A 27196-nucleotide genomic window follows, 5' to 3' on the forward strand; every position below is an offset into this window, starting at 1 on the left:
CCTGATCTACCCTACTGTCTTACCATGGTCCTGATCTGTCCTACTGTGTTACCATGGTCCTGATCTGTCCTACTGTCTTACCATGGTCCTGATCTGTCCTACTGTCTTACCATGGTCCTGATCTGTCCTATTGTCTTACCATGGTCCTGATCTGTCCTACTGTCTTACCATGATCCTGATCTGTCCTATTGTGTTACCATGGTCCTGATCTGTCCTACTGTGTTACCATGGTCCTGATCTGTCCTATTGTCTTACCATGGTCCTGATCTGTCCTACTGTCTTACCATGGTCCTGATCTGTCCTACTGTGTTACCATGGTCCTGATCTGTCCTAATGTCTTACCATGGTCCTGATCTGTCCTACTGTCTTACCATGGTCCTGATCTGTCTTGCTGTCTTACCATGGTCCTGATCTGTCCTATTGTCTTACCATGGTCCTGATATGTCCTACTGTGTTACCATGGTCCTGATCTGTCCTAATGTCTTACCATGGTCCTGATCTGTCCTACTGTGTTACCATGGTCCGGATCTGTCCTACTGTCTTGCAATGGTCCTGATCTGTCCTATTGTCTTACCATGGTCCTGATCTGTCCTACTGTCTTACCATGGTCCTGATCTGTCCTACTGTGTTACCATGGTCCTGATCTGTCCTATTGTCTTACCATGGTCCTGATCTGTCCTACTGTGTTACCATGGTCCTGATCTGTCCTATTGTCTTACCATGGTCCTGATCTGTCCTACTGTCTTACCATGGTCCTGATCTGTCCTATTGTCTTACCATGATCCTGATCTGTCCTACTGTGTTACCATGGTCCTGATCTGTCCAACTGTCTTACCATGGTCCTGATCTGTCCCACTGTCTTACCATGATCCTGATCTGTCCTACTGTGTTACGGTACATTTCAGCATCATGGACATCTCTGCCATCTTCCTATACCCTCTCTGTCTTTCCTCGTTTCTCTGTCTGGTGGAGTTGGTTACTGGAGGTTTCTTGAGAAGAAGGGATGACAGGAGGAGGACAGGAAGAGAGGTAAAAGGAAGGAGGAGGGGAAATGAGAGAAAGGTGGTTAATTTGACAGCAAGGGAAAATACAGGGAGGAGAGGAGGAGAGTGGAGCGAGGGTTATCTTAGAAGGAGGGAGGAGAAAAGGGTAGGAGAAAATATGGTTACTCTGAGAGGAAGGAGTGAGGAAACTGGGGAGAGAAGAAGAGAGAGGAGGTAGAGGAGGTTTTAAAGTGTCCTCTCTCTCACCCTCTTGCTCTCTCTCTTTCTCTCTCTCTCTCTTTCTCTCTCTCCTCTCTCTCTCTCTCTCTCTCTCTCTCTCTCTCTCTCTCTCTCTCTCTCTCTCTCTCTCTCTCTCTCTCTCTCTCTCTCTCTCTCTCTCTCTCTCTCTCTCTCTCTCTCTCTCTAATGGGACCATTGGGCCGAGAGGAGCTAGATAGCATCCATTATTTACACTGACCTCCACAGACACACACACAAACGAGCACGCACACACAGACACACACACACACACACGCGCGCGCGCGCGACCACTCACTCTCTCTAAATTGTTCTCTGTCCCTGTCTCTAACTCTCACATCACAAACACACAACTGTGTGAACCACATTTGTTCCTAGTCCTTGTGAGTCAGTCACACACTCCTCTCTCACATTCTTGTAATGACTACATACTGCCACCTTGTGGTCATTTAATCAAAATGCACCAATCTGCCTAAAACCCACCTTTGACCATTGATTCAGTCAGGTAGACATTCAGTCATTCTGCCCCACTGCCTTTCTGGGACACAGAGAAACCATGACATATGTGCCATGGATTTTCACTCCAGTCTAATTTGACTGACATCCTTCCAAACGTCTTCAACTTCTAATCATGCATTCTGTCTTTCATCAAACACTTTGCTTTTAGTAATGCAGACATTGTTCATAATGCATATTCCTTCTCTTCTCTTCTTGTTCTGACAGGATGAGAAGAATCAGCTGATGACTACTAATGTCTGGCTATGGCAGGTAAGGACCAATCAGCTGATGACTACTAATGTCTGGCTATGGCAGGTAAGGACCAATCAGCTCATGACTACTAATGTCTGGATATGACAGGTAAGGACCAATCAGCTGATGACTACTAATGTCTGGCTATGACAGGTAAGGACCAATCAGCTGATGACTACTAATGTCTGGCTATGACAGGTAAGGACCAATCAGCTGATGACTACTAATGTCTGGATATGACAGGTAAGGACCAATCAGCTCATGACTACTGATGTCTGGCTATGGCAGGTAAGGGCCAATCAGCTGATGACTACTAATGTCTGGCTATGACAGGTAAGGACCAATCAGCTGATGACTACTAATGTCTGGCTATGACAGGTAAGGACCAATCAGCTGATGACTACTAATGTCTGGCTATGACAGGTAAGGACCAATCAGCTGATGACTACTAATGTCTGGCTATGGCAGGTAAGGACCAATCAGCTGATGACTGTAGTTTGTTATAATGTTATTTTATATTGTTATGTTGTAATGGTATATTGTTATGTTATAATGTTATGTTGTAATGTTATGTTGTAATGTATTGGTATATTGTTATGATATAATGTAATGTTATATTGTTATGTTATAATGTAATGGTATATTGTTATGTTATATTATTATTTTATAATGTTATAATATAATGGTATGATGTTATGTTGTAATGTAATGGTATATTGTTAAGATATAATGTTATGTTATATTGTTATGTTATAATGTAATGGTATATTGTAATGTTATATTGTTATTTTATAATGTTATAATATAATGGTATATTGTTATGTTATAATGTAATGGTATATTGTTATGTTATAATGTTATGTTATAATGTAATGGTATATTGTTATGTTATAATGTAATGGTAAATTGTTATGTTATAATGTAATGGTATATTGTTATGTTATAATGTTATGTTGTAATGTAATGGTATATTGTTATGTTATAATGTTATGTTATAATGTAATGGTATATTGTTATGTTATAATGTAATGGTAAATTGTTATGTTAAAATGTAATGGTATATTGTTATGTTATAATTTTATGTTGTAATGTAATGGTATGTTATGTTGTAATGTAATGGTATGTTATGTTATAATGTAATGGTATATTGTTATGTTATAATGTAATGGTATATTGTTATGTTATAATGTTATGTTGTAAAGTTATGTTATAATGTAATGGTATGTTATGTTATAATGTTATGTTGTAATGTTATGTTATAATGTAATGGTATATTGTTATGTTATAATGTTATGTTGTAATGTTATGTTATAATGTAATGTAATGGTATATTGTTATGTTATAATGTAATGGTATATTGTTATGTTATAATGTAATGGTATATTGTTATGTTATAATGTTCTATGTTCTGTAGGAGTGGGTCGATGTGAAGCTCCAGTGGAACCCAGATGAGTATGGAGGAATCACCTCTATCAGAGTTCCCTCTGAAACAATATGGCTGCCAGACATCGTCCTCTATGAGAAGTGAGTGCACACTACTTCCTGCTTCCTGCTTCCTATGGGCTCAGCTCTGTGTTTTCAGACTTTCTTTGATACTTTATTTCCCCTGAAAAATCAATGAATGCTTTCTTAGAACATGCTTTACAGTTTAGACGCCTGTAAGACAACTCTTCACTCTAATTGATAACATAGAGTATAACATAGTACTTCTGATGACTTTTCTTCCTCTTCACTTCATTAATCTTAGCAGGGTTAGCATGGAGGTCTATTATAATCATTTATGTTAGCAGGGTTAGCATGGAGGTCTATTATAATCATTTATGTTAGCAGGGTTAGCATGGAGGTCTATTATAATCATTTATGTTAGCAGGGTTAGCATGGAGGTCTATTATAATCATTTATGTTAGCAGGGTTAGCATGGAGGTCTATTATAATCATTTATGTTTGCAGAGTTAGCATAGAGGTATATTATAATAATTTATGTTAGCAGAGTTAGCATGGAGGTCTATTATAATCATTTATATTAGCAGGGTTAGCATAGAGGTATATTATAATCATTTATGTTAGCAGAGTTAGCATGGAGGTCTATTATAATCATTTATGTTAGCAGGGTTAGCATGGAGGTCTATTATAATCATTTATGTTATCAGGGTTAGCATGGAGGTCTATTATAATCATTTATGTTATCAGGGTTAGCATGGAGGTCTATTATAATCATTTATGTTAGCAGGGTTAGCATGGAGGTCTATTATAATCATTCATGTTAGCAGGGTTAGCATGGAGGTCTGTTGTAATCTAGTATCGTTTTAGGAAAACCAGCACTAACACGCAGCATCCTGAAAAGTTCAGCTGGTTCTTTTTAATAGGCTCATCATCTTTTGTTGTGTGCTTTAAAATGTGTCTAATGAACTAAACTCACCAACTAACCTCCCTCCCTCCCTCCCTCCCTCCCTCCCTCCCTCCCTCCCTCCCTCCCTCCCTCCCTCTCCTCACACCTCCCCTCCCTTCCTCCCTCTCCTCCTCCCTCCCTCCCTCCCTCTCCTCACCCCTCCCATCCCTCCCATCCCTCTCCTCACCCCTCCCTCCCTCCCTCCCTCCCTCCCTCCCTCCCTCCCTCCCTCCCTCCCTCCCTCCCTCTTCTCACCCCTCCCTCCCTCCCATCCCTCTTCTCACCCCTCCCTCACTCACTCACTCCCTCTCCTCACACCTCCCCTCCCTTCCTCCCTCTCCTCCTCCCTCCCTCCCTCTCCTCACCCCTCCCATCCCTTCCTCCCTCTCCTCCTCCCTCCCTCCCTCCCTCTCCTCCTCCCTCCCATCCCTCTCCTCACCCCTCCCTACCTCCCTCCCTCACTCCTTCTCCTCTCCTCTCCTCACACCTCCCCTCCCTCCCTCCTTCTCCTCACACCTCTCCTCCCTCCCTCTCCTCAGTGCTGACGGGCGTTTCGAGGGCTCTCTGATGACCAAAGCCATCGTGAGGTCAGACGGGACAATCAGGTGGACCCCTCCGGCCAGCTACAAGTCTTCATGCACCATGGACGTCACCTTCTTTCCCTTCGACAGGTGGGACTGACCTCTGGACACACACACACACACACACACACACATACACAGACGGACGCTCACACACACATAACATACACACATGAACACACACAAGCTCACACACACACACACACGCACACATAAACACTAACATGGAAGCACATACACACAGACACACACACACTAATTCAACCAATCAATCCATCAGTCCTACCTGTCGGACGGGAAGAAGGTGACATCCATGATTATCTCTGTTTTACTGTATCACTTTATCCATGATTATCTCTGTTTTACTATATTACTTTATCCATGATTATCTCTGTTTTACTGTATCACTTTATCCATGATTATCTCTGTTTTACTATATCACTTTATCCATGATTATCTCTGTTTTACTGTATCACTTTATCCATGATTATCTCTGTTTTACTATATCACTTAATCACTATAATTTATAAGATTTGTTGTGTCTCTTCTCCTTTATCACTCACTCTCCCCTTCCCTTTGGTTTGCTGGTTGATTGTTGATTGATTGGTTGATTGGTTGGTTGATTGGTTGATGATTGGTCGATTGGTCAATTGGTAGATTTGTCGATTGGTTGATTTGTTGATTGGTTGGTTGATTGGTTGGTTGATTGGTCGATTGGTCAATTGATAGATTTGTCGATTGGTTGATTTGTTGATTGGTTGGTTGATTGGCTGGTTGATTGTTGGTTGATTGGTTGGTTGATTGGTTGATGATTGGTTGATTGGTCGATTGGTCAATTGGTAGATTTGTCGATTGGTTGGTTGGTTGATTGATTGATTGAGATGTGACTGGTGTATATTTGCCTCTGCGGTCAGCTGTTAAAAAAACATTTGAAAAAAGATATATAACTTCTTTGTTACTTTACAATATAAATACTTTAATATAAAGTCAATTTAACAACACAGACAGAACTGCAGTCACCACAGAAAAAAAAATTTGCCCTCCCCGATACAGACAGAACTGCAGTCACCACAGACAGAATGTTTTCCCCTCCCCAACACAGACAGAACTGCAGTCACCACAGACAGAATGTTTTCCCCTCCCCGATACAGACAGAACTGCAGTCACCACAGACAGAATGTTTTCCCCTCCCCAACACAGACAGAACTGCAGTCACCACAGACAGAATGTTTTCCCCTCCCCAATACAGACAGAACTGCAGTCACCACAGACAGAATGTTTTCCCCTCCCCAATACAGACAGAACTGCAGTCACCACAGACAGAATGTTTTCCCCTCCCCAATACAGACAGAACTGCAGTCACCACAGACAGAATGTTTTCCCCTCCCCAACACAGACAGAACTGCAATCACCACAGACAGAATGTTTCCCCCTCCCCGATACAGACAGAACTGCAGTCACCACAGACAGAATGTTTTCCCCTCCCCAACACAGACAGAACTGCAGTCACCACAGACAGAATGTTTTCCCCTCCCCAATACAGACAGAACTGCAGTCACCACAGACAGAATGTTTTCCCCTCCCCGATACAGACAGAACTGCAGTCACCACAGACAGAATGTTTTCCCCTCCCCGATACAGACAGAACTGCAGTCACCACAGACAGAATGTTTCCCCTCCCCAACACAGACAGAATGTTTTCCCCTCCCCAACACAGACAGAATGTTTTCCCCTCCCCATACAGACAGAACTGCAGTCACCACAGACAGAATGTTTTCCCCTCCCCCAATACAGACAGAACTGCAGTCACCACAGACAGAATGTTTTCCCCTCTCCAACACAGACAGAACTACAGTCACCACAGACAGAATGTTTTCACCTCCCCAACACAGACAGAACTGCAGTCACCACAGACAGAATGTTTTCCCCTCCCCAATACAGACAGAACTGCAGTCACCACAGACAGAATGTTTTCCCCTCTCCAACACAGACAGAACTACAGTCACCACAGACAGAATGTTTTCCCCTCCCCAATACAGACAGAACTGCAGTCACCACAGACAGAATGTTTTCCCCTCTCCAACACAGACAGAACTACAGTCACCACAGACAGAATGTTTTCCCCTCCCCAACACAGACAGAACTGCAGTCACCACAGACAGAATGTTTTCCCCTCCCCAATACAGACAGAACTGCAGTCACCACAGACAGAATGTTTTCCCCTCTCCAACACAGACAGAACTACAGTCACCACAGACAGAATGTTTTCCCCTCCCCAATACAGACAGAACTGCAGTCACCACAGACAGAATGTTTTCCCCTCCCCAATACAGACAGAACTGCAGTCACCACAGACAGAATGTTTTCCCCTCCCCAACACAGACAGAACTGCAGACACCACAGACAGAATGTTTTCCCCTCCCCAACACAGACAGAACTACAGTCACCACAGACAGAATGTTTTCACCTCCCCAACACAGACAGAACTACAGTCACCACAGACAGAATGTTTTCCCCTCCCCAATACAGACAGAACTGCAGTCACCACAGACAGAATGTTTTCCCCTCTCCAACACAGACAGAACTACAGTCACCACAGACAGAATGTTTTCCCCTCCCCAATACAGACAGAACTGCAGTCACCACAGACAGAATGTTTTCCCCTCTCCAACACAGACAGAACTACAGTCACCACAGACAGAATGTTTTCCCCTCCCCAACACAGACAGAACTGCAGTCACCACAGACAGAATGTTTTCCCCTCCCCAATACAGACAGAACTGCAGTCCCCACAGACAGAATGTTTTCCCCTCTCCAACACAGACAGAACTACAGTCACCACAGACAGAATGTTTTCCCCTCCCCAATACAGACAGAACTGCAGTCACCACAGACAGAATGTTTTCCCCTCCCCAACACAGACAGAACTGCAGACACCACAGACAGAATGTTTTCCCCTCCCCAATACAGACAGAACTGCAGTCACCACAGACAGAATGTTTTCCCCTCCCCAACACAGACAGAACTGCTCCATGAAGTTTGGCTCGTGGACCTACGACGGCAACATGGTGGACCTGGTCCTTGTCGACCACTACGTCGACCGTAAGGACTTCTTCGACAACGGTGTGTAGGAAAAATACTCTTGAAGTAAAATGTCTTGCTACTCCAAAAGCTTCAGAAGTCAAGCAACAAGTTAATTGTTCTAACTACAATAATATCTCCCGGTATACAGTGTATAGAGGGAAACGTAAGGCGGTTTCGTTACCAGTTAATACATGTTGGTTAAAGACGCCATTTCTACAAGAAACAGCAGGGTGGTGGTAACTAACCCGGTTTGACAGTCTCTTCCCACCACAGTTAATGAAGACGTTAATCAGTATGACAGTGTCCTGTCTCTCTATGTCCAATGTGAATGTGGTCCAGTCACCCATTATCCAACAACATTAAAGATAACCTGCAATCACTGATCCGATTCCCTTACAGGTGAATGGGAGATCCTCAACGCCACCGGCGCCAAGGGCAGCCGGCGGGACGGTATCTACTGGTACCCCTTCGTTACCTACTCCTTCATCCTCAAGAGGCTTCCCTTGTTCTACACACTCTTCCTCATCATCCCCTGTCTCGGTCTGTCCTTCCTGACCGTGTTGGTGTTCTACCTCCCGTCTGATGAAGGAGAGAAGCTGTCTCTGTCCACGTCGGTCCTGGTGTCTCTCACCGTGTTCCTCCTCGTCATAGAAGAGATTATACCTTCCTCCTCCAAGGTCAGTGGAGGTTGCTGGGGACTGTCTGTCTGTGGAACGCTCTTCTATCACATTTTCAGACGTTTTAAACTACTTTGCCAAGCCGAGCTGAACTACAGGGTCGGCCATTGTTGTTGGTACCGTACTGGAAATGACCATGTGACAAGAGAAAGGCAGTCCAGTACTGTTCAGGTTGGCCCTGTAGTGGGAGTCAGTTATTGGTGTACTCTTTAGAGATGTGATATCTTGAACATGTTATTTATGTATTTATCACCAAGGTGATCCCTCTGATTGGAGAGTACCTCCTCTTCATCATGATCTTCGTCACCTTCTCCATCATCGTCACGGTGTTTGTCATCAACGTCCACCACCGCTCCTCAGCCACCTACCACCCCATGGCCCCCTGGGTGAAAAACCTCTTCCTCCAGAGGCTACCCAGACTGCTTTGCATGAGGGGACACACTGACAGGTACACACACACACCTTCTCTTTTTTCCAGTTGATTACCAATAATTGATGGCATTGATCTTTTATGATTCAATTCAATAACAAATTAATAAAATCTGATTTTAGAAGATGAGATAAAATATATTGAGGGAATATAACAACTGTAGATCAACCCTGATGTAAATACATAAAGAAGAATAATTAGATATTGTTGACATATGTTTTATGATTCTCTTTCATTTAATGGAAAGAAAGAAAGAAAGAGAAGCGACTATGTCCTTTATTCCTGAATAATCAACATTGTGATTGTAGTAACTGGTGTAATTTCTAGGTACCACTACCCAGACATTGAGCTGCGTAGCCCAGAGCTGAAGCCCCGCGGAGGTCCAGGAAGGAGGGGGGCGTCGGGCCAGGGCCAAGCCCAGCAGAGAGGCCCTGTCGGGGGGAAGGAGGATGAGAACCATGCCTGGTTGGCCATGCTGGAGAAAGCCACCAGCTCAGTACGGTACATCAGCCGTCACATCAAGAAGGAACACTTTATCAGAGAGGTGGGGGTCTAACTGTCTGTCTGACTGTCTGTCTGACTGTCTGTCTAAATGTCTGTCTGACTGTCTGTCTGACTGTCTGTCTGACTGTCTGTCTAACTGTCTGACTGTCTGTCTGTCTAACTGTCTGTCTGACTGTCTGTCTGTCTGACTGTCTGTCTGACTTTCTGTCTAAATGTCTGTCTGACTGTCTGTCTGACTGTCTGTCTAACTGTCTGTCTAACTGTCTGACTGTCTGTCTGACTGTCTGTCTAACTGTCTGACTGTCTGTCTGACTGTCTGTCTAACTGTCTGTCTGACTGTCTAACTGTCTGTCTGACTGTCTGTCTGTCTAACTGTCTGTCTGACTGTCTGTCTAACTGTCTGTCTAACTGTCTGACTGTCTGTCTAACTGTCTGTCTAACTGTCTGTCTGACTGTCTGTCTGACTGTCTGTCTAACTGTCTGTCTAACTGTCTATCTGACTGTCTGTCTAACTGTCTGACTGTCTGTCTGACTGTCTGTCTGACTGTCTGTCTAAATGTCTGTCTGACTGTCTGTCTGACTGTCTGTCTAACTGTCTGTCTGACTGTCTGTCTAACTGTTTGTCTGACTGTCTGTCTAACTGTCTGTCTCTATTTTTTTTAGTTTTCAGATGGGGAAAAACATGTCTTGCTGTTGAGATCATTCTCTTTCTTTCTCTTTCTCCCTCCCTCCCTCCCTCCAACCCCTCTCTCTCTCTCTCTCTCTCTCTCTCTCTCTCTTTCTCTCTCTCCCCCCTCCCTCTCTCTCTCTCTCTCTCTCTCTCTCTCTCTCTCCCCTCCCTCTCTCTCCCTCCAGGTGGTGCAGGACTGGAAGTTTGTGGCTCAGGTGTTGGACAGGATCTTATTGTGGGTGTTCCTCACTGTCTCCATACTGGGTACCATCCTCATCTTCACTCCAGCCATCACTTTGTACCTGACCACCCCCCCCTTCAACACATAGACCCTAACCCCTACACCCTACCCCCTACATCCTACAACATATAATCACTAGACCCTAACCCCTACATCCTACAACATATAATCAGTAGACCCTAACCCCTACACCAGGGCTGTTCAATGTCGGTCCTGGAGGGCCCAAACACTTCTGGTTTTCATCCTCTCCTTCTAATAAGGGACTAGTTCAGACCTGGGACACCGGGTGAGTGCAACTGACTGGAATTGAACAGCCCTGCTCTACACCCTAAGCCCTGCCTACATCAGGGGTATTCAAATCTTACCCAATGAGGTCCGGAGTACTGCTTGTTTTCAGATTTTTATTTGAAGGCTCTACTCCCTAACACAGTGTTTCCCAATCCTGGTCCTAGGGACCCAGAAGGGTGCACATTGTGGATTTTTCCCCAGCACCAATACACCTGATTCCACTAATCAGGTTTGCAGTGTGTTGGTGCCAGTAGTACTTAAGTCAAAATACTGGTTGGTGCTGGGACCAGGACCAGGATCAGGAAACACTGCCCTAACCCCTACACCCTACATCCTAAACCCTACACCCTACATCATAACCCCTACACTCTACACCCTAACCCCTACACCCTACATCATAACCCCTACACTCTACACCCTAACCCCTACACCCTACATCCTAACCCCTACACTCTACACCCTAACCCCTACATCCTACACCCTACATCCTAACCCCTACACCCTAACCCCTACATCCTACACCCTACATCCTAACCCCTACATCCTACACCCTACATCCTAACCCCTACATCCTAACCCCTACATCCTACACCCTACATCCTAACCCCCACATCCTACACCCTACATCCTAACCCCTACACCCTAACCCCTACATCCTACACCCTACATCCTAACCCCTACATCCTACCATCCTCATCTCTTCAGATGTACCTTAGTGCCAGACATTGAAGATCCTGACCAAGTCCCCGACCACTGCTCTCAACACCTGCTAAGTACCTCACAGCCCCCCTCCCCAAGACCTCCAAACCATATGCAACGGAGTTGGAATCACTACCTCTTCTATAGCGTGATTGGCTACGACGCTGGGGGTCAAGAGGAGGGTCATGTGTATTTACGAGGCAGAGGATCCCTGGTTGGTTGGAGCCCAGGGACATGGGAGGAAGCTACACTGTGACGCGTGTTACACAACTCCAGGCTTTACCCCGACTCTAGCCCCAGTCACCAACCCCTAACCCCTGACCCCTGACCCTAAAGGTCGCCCTCCATTGTCCTTTGGAAGAATCTAAGTCTATCGTGACCTCTTCACCCTTGAAGCCCTAACCCCTAACCCCTAACCCCTAACCCCTATACTTGCAAGTGGAATTCAACTTCCTTGTCCTAAAATACACCACGTAATGTAATTATGACTACTGTACATCATCACTGACAGCCTGGATACCAGTCTGTTTGTGCTAACGTTCCACTCTGCGTCATGTCATGTTTGGCACATGACACCGAGTAGACGGAGTGGAATGTTAGCACAAAACAAATCTGGGTTTCAGGCTACATTACTAAAGGACGTCACCTCCAAACTGTACAACACATAGTCACTTGTTTACGTAACTATATACAATGTAGCCTGAGTGCCAGTCTGTTTGTGCCATCACTCTAAATCCTCCTCACCCATAGTCATGCCAATTGGCTAGCCTGGTCCTAGATCTGTTTGTGCCATGATTCCAACTCAAGGAGTAGCACAAACAGATCTGGGACCAGCCTACAAATTGGCTTGCAGTGACAGTAGTGGAGTTGTCAAGAGCACAAACAGATCTGGGACCAGCCTAACTATAACGTGCACCTGTTGTTTAAACCCTTGGATTCAAGCCAAACACGTTGGTTTACAACTCAAAACTCCAAGCACTGTGACGTACATGTACATAGGACTATAAGCAATAACCCAGACACTGATATCTTATACCACATCTCTATGTTATTATTTGAATATATTTATGTCGGTTCACATTAGAAATGTACAAAGTCACCTGCCTGCTAAATGTTCTTACTCTTTCCTGTCGTCAGTCAGCACATACCAACGACACATTCGGGATTCTTCTTATATACGCACACACACACACACACACACACACACACACACACACACACACACACACACACACACACACACACACACACACACACACACACACACACACACACACACACACACACACACACACACACACACACACACACACACACGCACACACGCACACACACACATTCTCTAGCTCTCTTTCACATGTTGCAACTTGTTGTGTAATATTGTATTGGAAATAAACCTGGTCAATGTAAGGGTCTCATGTGTTTAACTAAATCCTATTAAACAACACAAATGGCTGATCAATTATTTGATTGTAATGTTCCTTTCTCACCACAAGATGGCCACAGTTATCACGTTTTCATATTTTGACCAGCAGAGGGCAGCAAAGACAAAGGTAAGGAGTCTGTCCATTTATCGCTTAGTAAAGTTGGGACAGACAGTGGCACATTACTATGGTGTCTTTTTCTATGGTGTCTATTTCTATGATGTCTATTTCTATGATGTCTATTTCTATGATGGCTATTTCTATTATGTCTATTTCTATGATGTCTATTTCTATGGTGTCTATTTCTATGATGGCTATTTCTATGATGGCTATTTCTATGATGCCTATTTCGTTGATGTCTATTTCTATGATGGCTATTTCTATGGTGTCTATTTCTATGATGGCTATTTCAATGATGGCTATTTCTATGATGGCTATTTTATGATGTCTATTTCTATGGTGTCTATTTCTATGATGTCTATTTCTATGATGTCTTTCTATGATGGCTATTTCTATGATGTCTATTTCTATGATGTCTATTTCTATGATGGCTATTCCAATAGTGTCTTATCTGTATTCCAATTTCTATGATGGCTATTTCTATGATGGCTATTTCTATGATGTCTATTTCTATGATGGCTATTTCTATGATGTCTATTTCTATGATGTCTATTTCGTTGGTGTCTGTTTCAATGATGGCTATTTCTATGATGTCTATTTCTATGATGGCTATTCCAATAGTGTCTTATCTGTATTCCTCTTTCCATGAGTCATTGATCACCTTTTGGTCATAATATTTACACTGAGATGTTAGTTTGGGGGAATGTTTTACTTTTACAATACTATCTTCCGCATATTGAATGATTTGGGACTAACTGATGATTTGAAGTGTGTCGTGTTAATATGATAGAAGGAGGGACGGACTCCATCTTGTCTCTATCCATCTGTCTCCTGTATCTGAGTAGTCTGACATCAACCTACTGTTTAATGTTCCATGCTGGAGATCTGAGTCAGGGAGACAGGTGTGTGTGTGTGTGTGTGTGTGTGTGTGTGTGTGTGTGTGTGTGTGTGTGTGTGTGTGTGTGTGTGTGTGTGTGTTTATGTTGTTATTTTTTAGCAACACCTCTAGATATTCCTAGCTGTCAACCCCTCTTCCATAATTACGCGGCAGCCGCCTCAGTCTTTCCAACAGAACTCATTGATATTTCATAAACCACCTCTCTACAACGCTGTTCTACATAACTAGGCCTGGAGAAGGAATATAGATATGACAGTTAGTCTGTTGTTTCAGGCTGGGATGTAGTTTGTTGCATGTCACCCACAGTAACAATCCACCTGTGGTAAAGAATCATGATCTGATACAGGAGGATATGGAAGACAGAGTGTCTCGGTCTGTCTGTCTACCTGTCTGTCTGCCTTTCTGTCTGCCTGTCTGATTGACTGTCTGCCTGTCTGTCTGTCTGCCTCTCTGTCTGTCTACCTTTCTGTCTGCCTGTCTGATTGACTGCCTGCCTGTCTGTCTGCCTCTCTGTCTGTCTGCCTGACTGTCTCTCTGTCGCTCTGTTTTTACTGTCTGTCTGTAGCACACACACACGCGGGTACACACACACCTTGTCACTGCTATAGACATGTTTATGACTGTCTGTGTTTCAGAGAGAGAGGGATTCTGAGCGAGCAGGTGTGGGTGGCAGCAGAGAAGTGATACTATTAGATGGTCCAGAAAGGCTGTCTTCAGGGTGAACAAGGTCAGTCTCATTTCAGTGTCACTGTCTGCAGTCTGCATGGCTGCCGTGGTGACCTCCTCTCCAAGAGGTCTTTTCCAGGGCTTGAAAAATACATTTTTTTCCTCCATTCCTCTATTTTGCCTTTTGTGTGGATTGTGTGAAGTCTTTCGAGGTCCTGAAAAAGTCATTTATTTATTTTGCAATCATTTATACTGTATTTCACATAACATTGATCCTATTGAGATAACATTTTATTTTGAAGGGAGGCCTGCGCTGTCCAGATATTGTAGGGAATTCCCTTATTTTCCCTGATTGAACTCTTGTTTTAGGAGATCTTGAAATCTAAATGAAAGGCATGCCATTAACCATCCAGGCCACTCCTTAGAAGATGTCCCTACTTCTACAATAACATCCAGACAATCCACGTCAAGAAGAAGGTAGGTTATATTGCGATAATGTACCGATCTGCTGACCTAACGGGGACAAAGTTCAAGAGGACGCGGCCGGTATGCAAGTCCTAATAATGAGCCAACTCATCATGTACTGTAAGTTCTCTCCAACAGCCCTCACATCTCTCCTTTAACTCTTCACTTCAGTCCCAAATGCAACCTTATTTGCTATAGTGCCTGGTCAAATGAAGTGCATTACATAGGGATTAGGGTACAATATGGGATGTAGCCTCCGTCGGCCCAGCCGAGGGGGCGCTGATGTGATGCTAGCTGATGGCGAGCCGCTTGTACATGCAGGGTGAGACCAGACAGAACTGAAGCAGTGCACTTTTTACAGGCAGAGGAGAGACGAGGATGAACGGACCGCTGATGGTGAGAGACATTTGTGCAATACTTGTGGATGTAGACTGAGACAAGAGAAAGAAAGGGAAGAGGGAGAGGAAGGGAGAGAGGGAGACAGGGGGAGAGAGAGGGGGAAGAGAGAGGGAGAGAGGTGGAGAAAGAGGGAGAGAGAGGGGGAAGAGAGGGGGGAGAGAGAGGGAGAGAGGGGGAGAGAGGGAGAGAGAGGTGGAGAGAGAGGGAGACAGGGGGAGAGAGAGGGGGAAGAGAGAGGGAGAGAGAGAGAGGGGAAGAGAGAGGGGGAGAGAGAGGGAGGGAGAGATAGATAGATAGATAGATAGATAGATAGATAGATAGATAGATAGATAGATAGATAGATAGATAGATAGATAGATAGATAGATAGATAGATAGATAGATAGATAGATCGATAGATAGATAGATAGATAGATAGATAGATTGTTTTCATATGTTTAGATAGATTGTTTTCATATGTTTGTTCCTGTTCACAAGAAAACAAAGGTAACTGAACTAAATGACTCTCGCCCCATAGCATTCACTTCTGTCATCATGAAGTGCTTTGATTGGCTAGTTAAGGATCATATCACCTCCACCTACCCGACACCCTAGACCCACTTCAATTTGCTTACCGCCCCAATAGATCCACAGACGATGCAATCATACTGCACACTGTACACTGCCCACTGCCCTAACCCATCTGGACAAGAGGAATACCTACGTCAGAATGCTGTTGATGGACTATAGCTCAGCCTTCAACACATATTACCCTCCAAGCTCATCTGAACAGCGCCCTGTGCAACTGGGTCCTGGACTTTCTGACGGGCCGCCTCAAGGTGGTGAAGGTAGGAAACAACACCTCCACTTCTCTAAACCTGGGGCGGCAGGGTAGCCTAGTGGTTAGAGCTTTGGACTAGTAACCGAAAAGTTGCAGGTTCGAATCCCTGAGCTAACAAGGTACAAATCTGTCGTTCTGCCCCTGAACAGGAAGTTAACCCACTGTTCCTAGGCTGTCATTGAAAGGTTAAAAAAAAAACTAAACACTGGGGCCCCACAAGGGTGTGTGCTCAGCCCCCTCCTGTTCACCCATGACTGCGTGGCCATGCGCGCCTCCAACTCAAACATCAAGTTTGCAGACGACACAACAGTACGACACAACAGGCCTGATTACCAACAATGATGAGACAGCCTACAGGGAGGAGGTGAGGGCCCTGGCGGAGTGATGCCAGGAAAATAACCTCTCTATCAACAACACGAGGGAGCTGATCGTGGACTTCAGGAAATAGCAGAGGGAGCACCCCCCTATCCACGTCAATGGGGCCGCAGCGGAGAAGGTGGAAAGCTTAAAGTTCCTCGGCGTACACATCGCTGACAATCTGAAATGGTCCACCCACATAGACAGTGTGGTGAAGAAGGCGCAACAGTGCCTCTTCAACATCAGGAGGCTGAAGAAATTAGCATTTCACAAACGTTTACAGATGCACAATTGAGAGCATCCTGTCAGGCTGTATCACCGCCTGGTACGACAACCGCACCGCCCTGCAACCACAGGGCTCTCCAGAGGGTGATGCGGTCTGCCCAACGCATCACCAGGGGGACACTGATTGCCCTCCAGGACACCAACAGCACCAGATGTCACAGGAAGGCCAAAAAGATCATCAAAGACATCAACAACCTGAGCCACGGCCTGTTCACTGTGCTATCATCCAGAAGGAGAGGTCAGTACAGGTGCATCAAAGCTGGGACCGAGAGACTGAAAAACAGCCTCTTTATCAAGGCCATCAGACTGTTAAATAACCATCACAACCATCACAATAAACACTTTAATAATGCCAGCTACCAGCCAGTTACTCAACCCTGCACCTTAGAGGCTGCTGCCCTATATACATAGACATGGAATCACTGGTCACTTAAATAATGTTTACATACTGCTTTACTCATATGTACTGTATATACTGTACTCTATTCTACTTTATAAACTGGGTGGTTTGAACACTGAATACTGATTGGCTGACAGCCGTGGTATATCAGACCGTATACCACGTGTATACATTTGTTTTTACTGCTCTAATTACATTGTTAACCAGTTTATAATAGCAATAAGGCACCTTGGGGGTTTGTGGTATATGGCCAATATACCACGGCTAAGGGCTGTGTCCAGGCACTCCGCTTTGCGTCATGGCTACGAACAGCCCTTAGCCGTGGTATATTGGCCATATACCACACCTCATCGGGCCTTATTGCTTAAGCATTTTAGTCAATGCCACTCTGACATTGCTCGTCCTAATATTTATATATTTCTTAATTCCATTCTTTTACTTTTAGATGTGTGTATTGTTGTGAAATGTTAGATAGTACTGCACTGTTGGAGCTCGGAACACAAGCATTTCGCTACACCTGCAATAACATCTGATAAATATGTGTATGTGACCAATAACATCTGCTATATATGTGTATGTGACCAATAACATCTGCTATATATGTGTACGTGACCAATAACATCTGCTAAATATGTGTACGTGACCAATAACATCTGCTATATATGTGTATGTGACCAATAACATCTGCTATATATGTGTACGTGACCAATAACATCTGCTAAATATGTGTACGTGACCAATAACATCTGCTAAATATGTGTATGTGACCAATAACATCTGCTAAATATGTGTACGTGACCAATAACATCTGCTATATATGTGTACGTGACCAATAACATCTGCTATATATGTGTATGTGACCAATAACATCTGCTATATATGTGTACGTGACCAATAACATCTGCTAAATATGTGTATGTGACCAATAACATCTGCTAACCATGTGTATGTGACCAATAACATCTGCTAAATATGTGTACGTGACCAATAACATCTGCTAAATATGTGTACGTGACCAATAAAATAACATTTGATTTGATTTCACCTAAAAAATTCAATGTGATGATGTTGAATCAACATGGAAACTGATTGGATTCGCAAACATTCTTCTAAGAGACTTTCGTATTTTTTTCACCCAACGTAGAGCCTAAATGCAATGACACGGTGACTGTTTGGTTGTTGTATTGTTTGTATGTCGTTGTATTTTATATTTGTGCGACTGTCCTTGTCAGTGTATCAGTGTTTTCTTGTCATGTTTTGTGTTTTTATGTGGACCCCAGGAAGAGTAGCTGCTGCTTCTGCTAAAGCTCATGGGGATTCAAATCAACCAATGAACAAAGCACCCCTGTTGTTGTGACCTATGGGCGCGTTCCTGGCACAAGCCATATTTTAAAACGGCTGGATCGGCATTTTAAGTATTAGTTAACCACATCTTAAGTTATAGCAATCTGTCAGTTGATGACACAGTGATGACGTGGCACTGGTTGGCGCGTGCAACGTTTGAGCAGCAGAACGCGACCGATTTATCAAGAGGGCACACTGGCATGCACTGGCACAGCTGGTTGTGTCATCCAGTATCAGCTGACTGGAGAACGGTGCTTGTAGGCTTTCCAGTCCACCGTGATCGCAAACGAGGTGAATTGCCTGACCTGTGGAGAAAATGTTTAACCCCGCGTCCGGAGGTCCTTACTAATGAATACAGAGTGAAAGGGATATAATGAGAAAAGGCAAGACAGAGAGAGAATAATTTGTGCATCTGCGTTTGAGTTTAGTGAAGTTGTGACAGTTTACAAACGCTAAATGGATTTCCACTTTCATTGCACTCTCTAACAACGTATGCGAGAGAGAGACAGAGAGAGAGAGAGAGAGAGAGAGAGAGAGAGAAGGGTGCGCGCGCCAAAGGTACATCCAGCGTCTGTCAGAAGAGTCGCAGCGTCCTCCCCGAGCAGAAGTTTGATCTCTGCGCGCAGAAGAAGGATTCTAATTCCACAAGTACGATGCGTCATCGGAAGTGTTTTGGATATGTATGTACCGCTGTTTACCTGTGGACGGCGTTCTGCTTTAAAGGTAAGTAGGCACATGTATATATTTAGCATATTTTACGCAGAAAGAAACAACTGTCAGTGCATAGAAGTGTTTTGAGAGATTCAAATTAAACACCCATCGGTATCGTGATGTTTACATCAATAACTGGTAATGCCATTTGCCTATGCCATTTTTGCACTATAAAATAAATACATAAACCAAATGAATAGGATACTTGTAGATATTTCTATATTTTGGTAATATCGTAATATAAGTATGGTAATACTTTTAAGGGAAAGAAAATAATGGAACGTAATGAAAAAAAGTGGGAAAACAATGGTATTGACATGATCCAGAGATGTATCCCGAATTGCGAAACATGTAGAAGTGAGTAACACAGATGTTATCATGAAGGCTATCCATCTCACGACCTGTCCATTTAGAGCTGTCAAATCCTTCCTCGTTGGTGTGTATCTCCGGCACCCTGACCTCCTTAATACTCCGGTAACATCTGTTGTGTGTGTCTGAAGAAGCTGGGGCGGCGAGGCACAGGCACGCGCTAAAACCAATATCCCGGGAGGGAGCAATATCCTATATCTCAGCCAGAGCACGATCATCTGGGAGGACTGGACTGAGGAATCCACGCCAATAGGTCCGGGATCGAGAGAGGGCGATGAAACGTTCAACATTATTTTATGTTTAGACCATCGGCTACATTTCGTTTATCATGTAGGCCTTTTAATTGATCCATTTGGGTTCATTCGATTTATTTTTTATTTATTTTACACTCCCTTCCCTACCTAGGCTGGGTCAGTCCCAAAATGTGCCCTATTCCCTCTCTGGTCTAAAGTAGTGCACTATATAGGGAGTAGGGCTCTGGTCTAAAGTAGTGCACTATATAGGGAATAGGGCTCTGGTCTAAAGTAGTGCACTATATAGGGAATAGGGCTCTGGTTTAAAGTAGTGCATTATATAGGGAATATGGTGCCATTTGGAACACATTAGGCACCTGAAAATGTTCTACCCCCAAAACATAATACTGATGAACAGTTAATCAAATGACCACCAGGACTGTTTGCACTGACTCTCCTTCCACTGGTTCTATGCACACTCACACATACTGACACTCCAACACTCACACATACTGACACTACAACACTCACACATACTGACACTCCAACACTCACACATACTGACACTCCAACACTCACATACTGACACTCCAACACACACACGTACACACACACTACATAGGCTCACACACACAAAACACACACACACACACACTACATACGCTCACACACACACACACACACAGAGAAAACACACACACACACTGCATATGCTCACACACACAAAACACACACACACACACACATACGCTCACACACACACACACAGAGAAAACACACACACACACTGCATATGCTCACACACACAAAACACATGCATACATATTGACTCCTCACACACACACACACTACATATTGCCTCCACACACACACACACACTTTCACCCTCTCCATACTCTGCTGTTACTCTGTTTAAACCTGTCCTGATTGCCTAGTCCCTTCCACCCTTGTACATATTTGATCACACGTGCGGAACACAACAAGTGTAGGCTTTACCGTGAAATTCTTACTAACCAGCCCTTTGCCTACACACACACTGACACACACAGCCAAAGACACCACCAGGTCTGGCAAAAGCAGTCTATTGTCAATCATCAATACGGCTGTAGAGTTGAGGATTCCCTCCATGAACTGGTGATAGCCAGTGGACTCTGAGAGTTGAGGATTCCCTCCATGAACCGGTGATAGCCAGTGGACTCTGAGAGTTGAGGAGTCCCTCCATGAACCGGTGATAGCCAGTGGACTCTGAGAGTTGAGGAGTCCCTCCATGAACCGGTGATAGCCAGTGGACTCTGAGAGTTGAGGAGTCCCTCCATGAACCGGTGATAGCCAGTGGACTCTGAGAGTTGAGGATTCCATGAACCTGTGATAGCCAGTGGACTCTGAGAGTCAAGTTGTGTCTTGCTGGTTTAGTATGTTGTACCTCACCTTAGCCTTTTGAACCAACCTCCGTCCATCATACACAGGTATCACCATTAAGGTGTCCAATCATCTTTATGTCTACTGTGAGACGGATATGAACGTTTTTAAAATCACCTCCAATCTCTCTCAAGGTTATGACTGACTGACAACTGACTGGCCCTCAATTACACTTTTTCTGGGGTCTGAAATCAAAAGTTTGTCGAACGATTTTGTATTTTGGAAGTACGATTCAAAATGCGTATTTCCTGCTTTCTGTTGTGAAGATTGTGTAATATCAATTAGAGGAATGTTATCAGCTTTAATCTTCAGTAAATGATAAATATTGACACCATGTATTTTAGATGGAATCAGGCAGAAGGTTTGGATTGTTACATTTGTTTTATTTTGTCAATAAAACGTTTTAGGTTGAAAGATACAGCAGCTAAATCTATTGATCTTCTTAATGTTTGTGACCCCACCCTCTTGTTATTGGTTGTTCTTAATGTTTGTGACCCCACCCCCTTGTTATTGGTTGTTCTTAATGTTTGTGACCCCACCCCCTTGTTATTGGTTGTTCTTAATGTTTGTGACCCCACCCCCTTGTTATTGGTTGTTCTTAATGTTTGTGACCACACCCCCTTGTTATTGGTTGTTCTTAATGTTTGTGACCCCACCCTCTTGTTATTGGTTCTTCTTAATGTTTGTGACCCCACCCCCTTGTTATTGGTTGTTCTTAATGTTTGTGACCCCACCCCCTTGTTATTGGTTGTTCTTAATGTTTGTGACCCCACCCCCTTGTTATTGGTTGTTCTTAATGTTTGTGACCCCACCCCCTTGTTATTGGTTGTTCTTAATGTTTGTGACCCCACCCCCTTGTTATTGGTTGTTCTTAATGTTTGTGACCCCACCCCCTTGTTATTGGTTGTTCTTAATGTTTGTGACCCCACCCCCTTGTTATTGGTTGTTCTTAATGTTTGTGACCACACCCCCTTGTTATTGGTTGTTCTTAATGTTTGTGACCCCACCCTCTTGTTATTGGTTGTTCTTAATGTTTGTGACCCCACCCCCTTGTTATTGGTTGTTCTTAATGTTTGTGACCCCACCCCCTTGTTATTGGTTGTTCTTAATGTTTGTGACCACACCCCCTTGTTATTGGTTGTTCTTAATGTTTGTGACCCCACCCTCTTGTTATTGGTTCTTCTTAATGTTTGTGACCCCACCCCCTTGTTATTGGTTGTTCTTAATGTTTGTGACCACACCCCCTTGTTATTGGTTGTTCTTAATGTTTGTGACCCCACCCCCTTGTTATTGGTTGTTCTTAATGTTTGTGACCCCACCCCCTTGTTATTGGTTGTTCTTAATGTTTGTGACCACACCCCCTTGTTATTGGTTCTTCTTAATGTTTGTGACCACACCCCCTTGTTATTGGTTCTTCTTAATGTTTGTGACCCCACCCCCTTGTTATTGGTTCTTCTTAATGTTTGTGACCACACCCCCTTGTTATTGGTTGTTCTTAATGTTTGTGACCCCACCCCCTTGTTATTGGTTCTTCTTAATGTTTGTGACCACACCCCCTTGTTATTGGTTGTTCTTAATGTTTGTGACCCCACCCTCTTGTTATTGGTTCTTCTTAATGTTTGTGACCCCACCCCCTTGTTATTGGTTCTTCTTAATGTTTGTGACCACACCCCCTTGTTATTGGTTGTTCTTAATGTTTGTGACCCCACCCCCTTGTTATTGGTTGTTCTTAATGTTTGTGACCCCACCCTCTTGTTATTGGTTCTTCTTAATGTTTGTGACCCCACCCCCTTGTTATTGGTTCTTCTTAATGTTTGTGACCCCACCCCCTTGTTATTGGTTGTTCTTAATGTTTGTGACCCCACCCCCTTGTTATTGGTTGTTCTTAATGTTTGTGACCCCACCCTCTTGTTATTGGTTCTTCTTAATGTTTGTGACCCCACCCCCTTGTTATTGGTTGTTCTTAATGTTTGTGACCACACCCCCTTGTTATTGGTTGTTCTTAATGTTTGTGACCCCACCCCCTTGTTATTGGTTGTTCTTAATGTTTGTGACCCCACCCCCTTGTTATTGGTTGTTCTTAATGTTTGTGACCACACCCCCTTGTTATTGGTTCTTCTTAATGTTTGTGACCCCACCCTCTTGTTATTGGTTCTTCTTAATGTTTGTGACCACACCCCCTTGTTATTGGTTGTTCTTAATGTTTGTGACCCCACCCCCTTGTTATTGGTTGTTCTTAATGTTTGTGACCCCACCCCCTTGTTTTTGGTTCCCGCTCTGAGCTTGTCTGCATACCAAATGGACCCCTATTCCCTATATAGTGCACTACTTTTGACAAGGGCCCATAGGTCCTATAGGGCTGTGGTCAAAAGTAGTGCACTATATAGGGAATAGGGTGCCATTTGGAACACATTTCTTGTTTTGGCTCTCCCTGGGGATATCTGATTCTGAAATGAGTTTTTTACAATGAGATTCTGGAACCATTTTTAGGATGGACAGGAGATTCTCATCTTCAGAATAGTTCTAATGGTGTTGCTCTGTTCTCTGTTTTGTTCGTCAAGGAAAAGAACAAACTACAGAAGACAATAGCAGGTTAATATGCTTGTCTTCTCTGAGCATCTACTTGTGGGGATTTGAAACATGTCGAGTTGGTCTTTTAGTCACAATGATGTGCCTTGCTTTTTGTTGTTGTGTAAAACAACACGCTGTAAAGAGGTCTCTACTTACAGTAGAGTGCATACATTTTATTACATTTTTTACATACTGAGACAAGGATATCCCTACCGGCCAAACCCTCCCTAACCCGGACGACGCTATGCCAATTGTGCGTCGCCCCACGGAACTACAAGAGTTGTCACAAATGGAACTGCTTTCTAGGATGGAGGAAAGCCCAAATTGGTATCCTGGAATCTCTGGTGGTTGTTTATTCCCCGTCAGTGATGAAAAGCTGTCTGGGCTTAACCCGTAACCTCTGACCTCTGAGAGATCTGTGATGGATTTCATTTAGGTGGCAATATCTCAGCTTAGTGACTGGCCTCAGGCTTTAGACAGATGTTCTGTGGTGTGTGTGTGTGTAATCCAGTGTCAGTGTGTGTCTTGGATATGACATGTAAAGGGTCCGTTAAACCGTGATGTTGAACATGTATGGCTCATGTTATGGTGTTTTAGCTGAGCCACACAGTGTGTTATTATAAGAGGTTGACACAGCAATGAACCCCATACAATTCCCATATGTATCCTGACTCCCATATCTGCTTCTGCTACAGTAGATGGTTAATTCCTTAACATATTGTTAACTCCCCTCCCCTCCCTGACCAAGACCCTTCTCAACCGATTGCTCAGTTTGACCGGGCGATCAGTTCTAGGAAGAGTGTTGGTGGTTCCGAACACTCAATTTGTTTGGCGTGACAATTACAGACAGTGCATTCAGAAAGTATTCAGACCCCTTGACCTTTTCCACATTTTGTTGCGTTACAGCCTTATTCTGAAATGGATGCAATTGTTTTTTCCTCATCACTCTGCACACAATACCCCATTATGACATCACAATACCCCTTAGGGACAAAGCAAAAACTGTATTTTAGACACTTTTACAAATGTATTAAAATTAGAAAACTGAAATGTCATGTTCACATAAGTATTCAGACCTTTTACTCAATACTTTGTTGAAGCACCTTTAACAGCAATTACAGCCTCTAGTCTTCTTGCGTATGAAGCTACAAGCTTGGGATTCCTGTATTAGGGGAGTTTCTCTCATTCTTCTTTGCAGATCCTCTCAAGCTCTGTCAGTCTGTCAGGTTGGATGGTGAGCGTCGCTGCACAGCTATTTTCAGGTCAGGTCTCTCCAGACATGTTAGATCGGGACAAGTCCGGGCTCTGGCTGGGCTCTCAAGGACATACAGAGACTTGTCCCGAAGCCACTCCTTCATTGTCTTGGCTGTGTGCTTACGTTCGTTGTCCTGTTGGAAGGTGAATCTCGCTCTGGAGCAGGTTTTCATCAAGGATCTCTCTGTACTTTGCTCGATTCATCTTTGCCTCAATCCCGATTAGTCTTCCAGTCCCTGCTGCTGAAAAATATCCCCACAGCATGATGCTGCCACCAGCATGCTTCACCATAGGGATAGTGCCTGGTTTCCTCCAGACGTGACGCTTGGTTTTGTTACCCTTCCCCAGATCTGTGCCTCGACAAAATCCTGTCTCTTACCACTACGGACAATTCCTTCGACCTCATGGTTTTTGCTCTGACATACACTGTCAACTGTGGGACCTTATATAGACAGGTGTGTGCCTTTCCAAATCTCATCCAATCAATTGAATTTACCACAGGTGGACTCCAATCAAGTTGTAGAAACATCTCAATGATGATCATTGGAAACAGGATGCACCTGAGCTCAATTTCGAGTGTCATAGCAAAGGGTCTGAATACTTATGTAAATAAGTTATAAAAAAAAAAACATGTATTATACATTTGCAAAAAAAAATAAAAACCTGTTTTATCTTTGTCATTGTGTGGTATTGTGTGTAGATTGCTGAATTAAAAAAAAGATTTTATCAGTTTTAGAAGAAGACTGTAACGTAACAAAATGTGTAAAAAGTCAAGGGGTCTGAATACTTTCCAAATGCACTGTATACAACAATTTACATTTACATTTGAGTCATTTAGCAGACGCTCTTATCCAGAGCGACTTACAGTAGAGTGCATACATTTTATTACATTTTTTACATACTGAGACAAGGATATCCCTACCGGCCAAACCCTCCCTAACCCGGACGACGCTATGCCAATTGTGCGTCGCCCCACGGAACTACAAGAGTTGTCACAAATGGAACTGGGACTAGGCTGTATGCCCTGACCTGGTAAAACCTCTGGGCCCCAGTTACATGCTATTTATCAGGTCCTGTGGTGTGGAAACACTCCTGGCCCTGTAAGAGGAGGACGCATCCCAACAACCCCCTGTCTATGACCGCGTCTCAAAAGGCACCTTTATATTGGTAATACCCAGGCTGGCATTTACATCGCTGGTCTATAGTTGATCAACTCCTGTATGACATAGTGCTTTATTAAAGGTGGTCGGCCCTCCACATCATAGCAACCCCTGTTTATTAGACGGAGAATGTCAAGGCATGATTTCCCTTGATGCGAGTGGCAATCTTTTATGTTGACATTCTGGAGACAAATGAGCGTGATTCTGGATAATGGAATTCATTGCGGTCGTGTATGTACTCTTTACACTGTGCCAAGTCTGAAACAGGAGGTCTGGTGAATGAGCAGAACATGTATCTTGTAGATTGTCATTTAGTTCAGCGGTTGGCCCGTCTAGACGTAACCATGGTGATTGCATTTAGAATGCGGCTGGGTAAAGAATGTATTCTCCGTCTGGTTTCACTACCATCAACAACTATCATCATCTGACAGAATGGAAACATCTAGGGAATAGCATATCACAGATGATCGTTGACGCTGTGACATGTGCCTGTTGAGATTGTATTGTATTGGAAGGCAGCAGTGCACTCAAAGGCACTTAAACTGGCTGCTTCATCGTAACAATGGCCTCGTGCCCCATAAAATAAAATGTTATATTTTAGTACAACACAACTGAAGGGTATTGATCGAAGACGTTTCTCTCGTATGGATATTGGAATTATGAAGGGAACCTAATGCAGTGAAACAGAGAGATGGGAGCCTTTAAAGTGGAGTTATGAAGGGAACCTAATGCAGTGAAACTGAGAGAT

The 27196-nt window shown here is 43.8% G+C and overlaps 2 protein-coding genes across 3 annotated transcripts in view; both read left to right on the plus strand.

Annotated features, from left to right (window-relative positions):
- Positions 1-13016, plus strand: part of LOC139579494 (neuronal acetylcholine receptor subunit non-alpha-3) — a 22060-nt gene extending 9044 nt beyond the window's left edge. Inside the window, exons 3-10 of one of the 2 annotated variants that reach the window (XM_071408193.1) lie at positions 1965-2009; positions 3406-3515; positions 4920-5051; positions 7981-8084; positions 8445-8722; positions 8980-9170; positions 9480-9696; positions 10512-13016. In XM_071408193.1, the coding sequence (XP_071264294.1) occupies positions 1965-2009; positions 3406-3515; positions 4920-5051; positions 7981-8084; positions 8445-8722; positions 8980-9170; positions 9480-9696; positions 10512-10655 (1221 nt within the window). In that variant the 3' untranslated portion in view covers positions 10656-13016. Of the gene's footprint in view, positions 1-1964; positions 2010-2385; positions 2460-3405; positions 3516-4919; positions 5052-7980; positions 8085-8444; positions 8723-8979; positions 9171-9479; positions 9697-10511 lie in introns of those variants that run through there. The other variant, XM_071408194.1, reaches the window with a different exon arrangement.
- Positions 13017-18932: 5916 nt separating this feature from the next.
- Positions 18933-27196, plus strand: part of LOC139579493 (neuronal acetylcholine receptor subunit alpha-7-like) — a 69706-nt gene continuing 61442 nt past the window's right edge. The window contains exon 1 of the mRNA XM_071408192.1: positions 18933-19454. Coding sequence (XP_071264293.1) covers positions 19385-19454 — 70 coding nt within the window. The 5' untranslated portion in view covers positions 18933-19384. The remainder of the gene's footprint in view (positions 19455-27196) is intronic.

The sequence above is a fragment of the Salvelinus alpinus genome, chromosome 6, assembly GCF_045679555.1.
Source record: "Salvelinus alpinus chromosome 6, SLU_Salpinus.1, whole genome shotgun sequence".
NCBI lineage: Eukaryota > Metazoa > Chordata > Actinopteri > Salmoniformes > Salmonidae > Salvelinus > Salvelinus alpinus.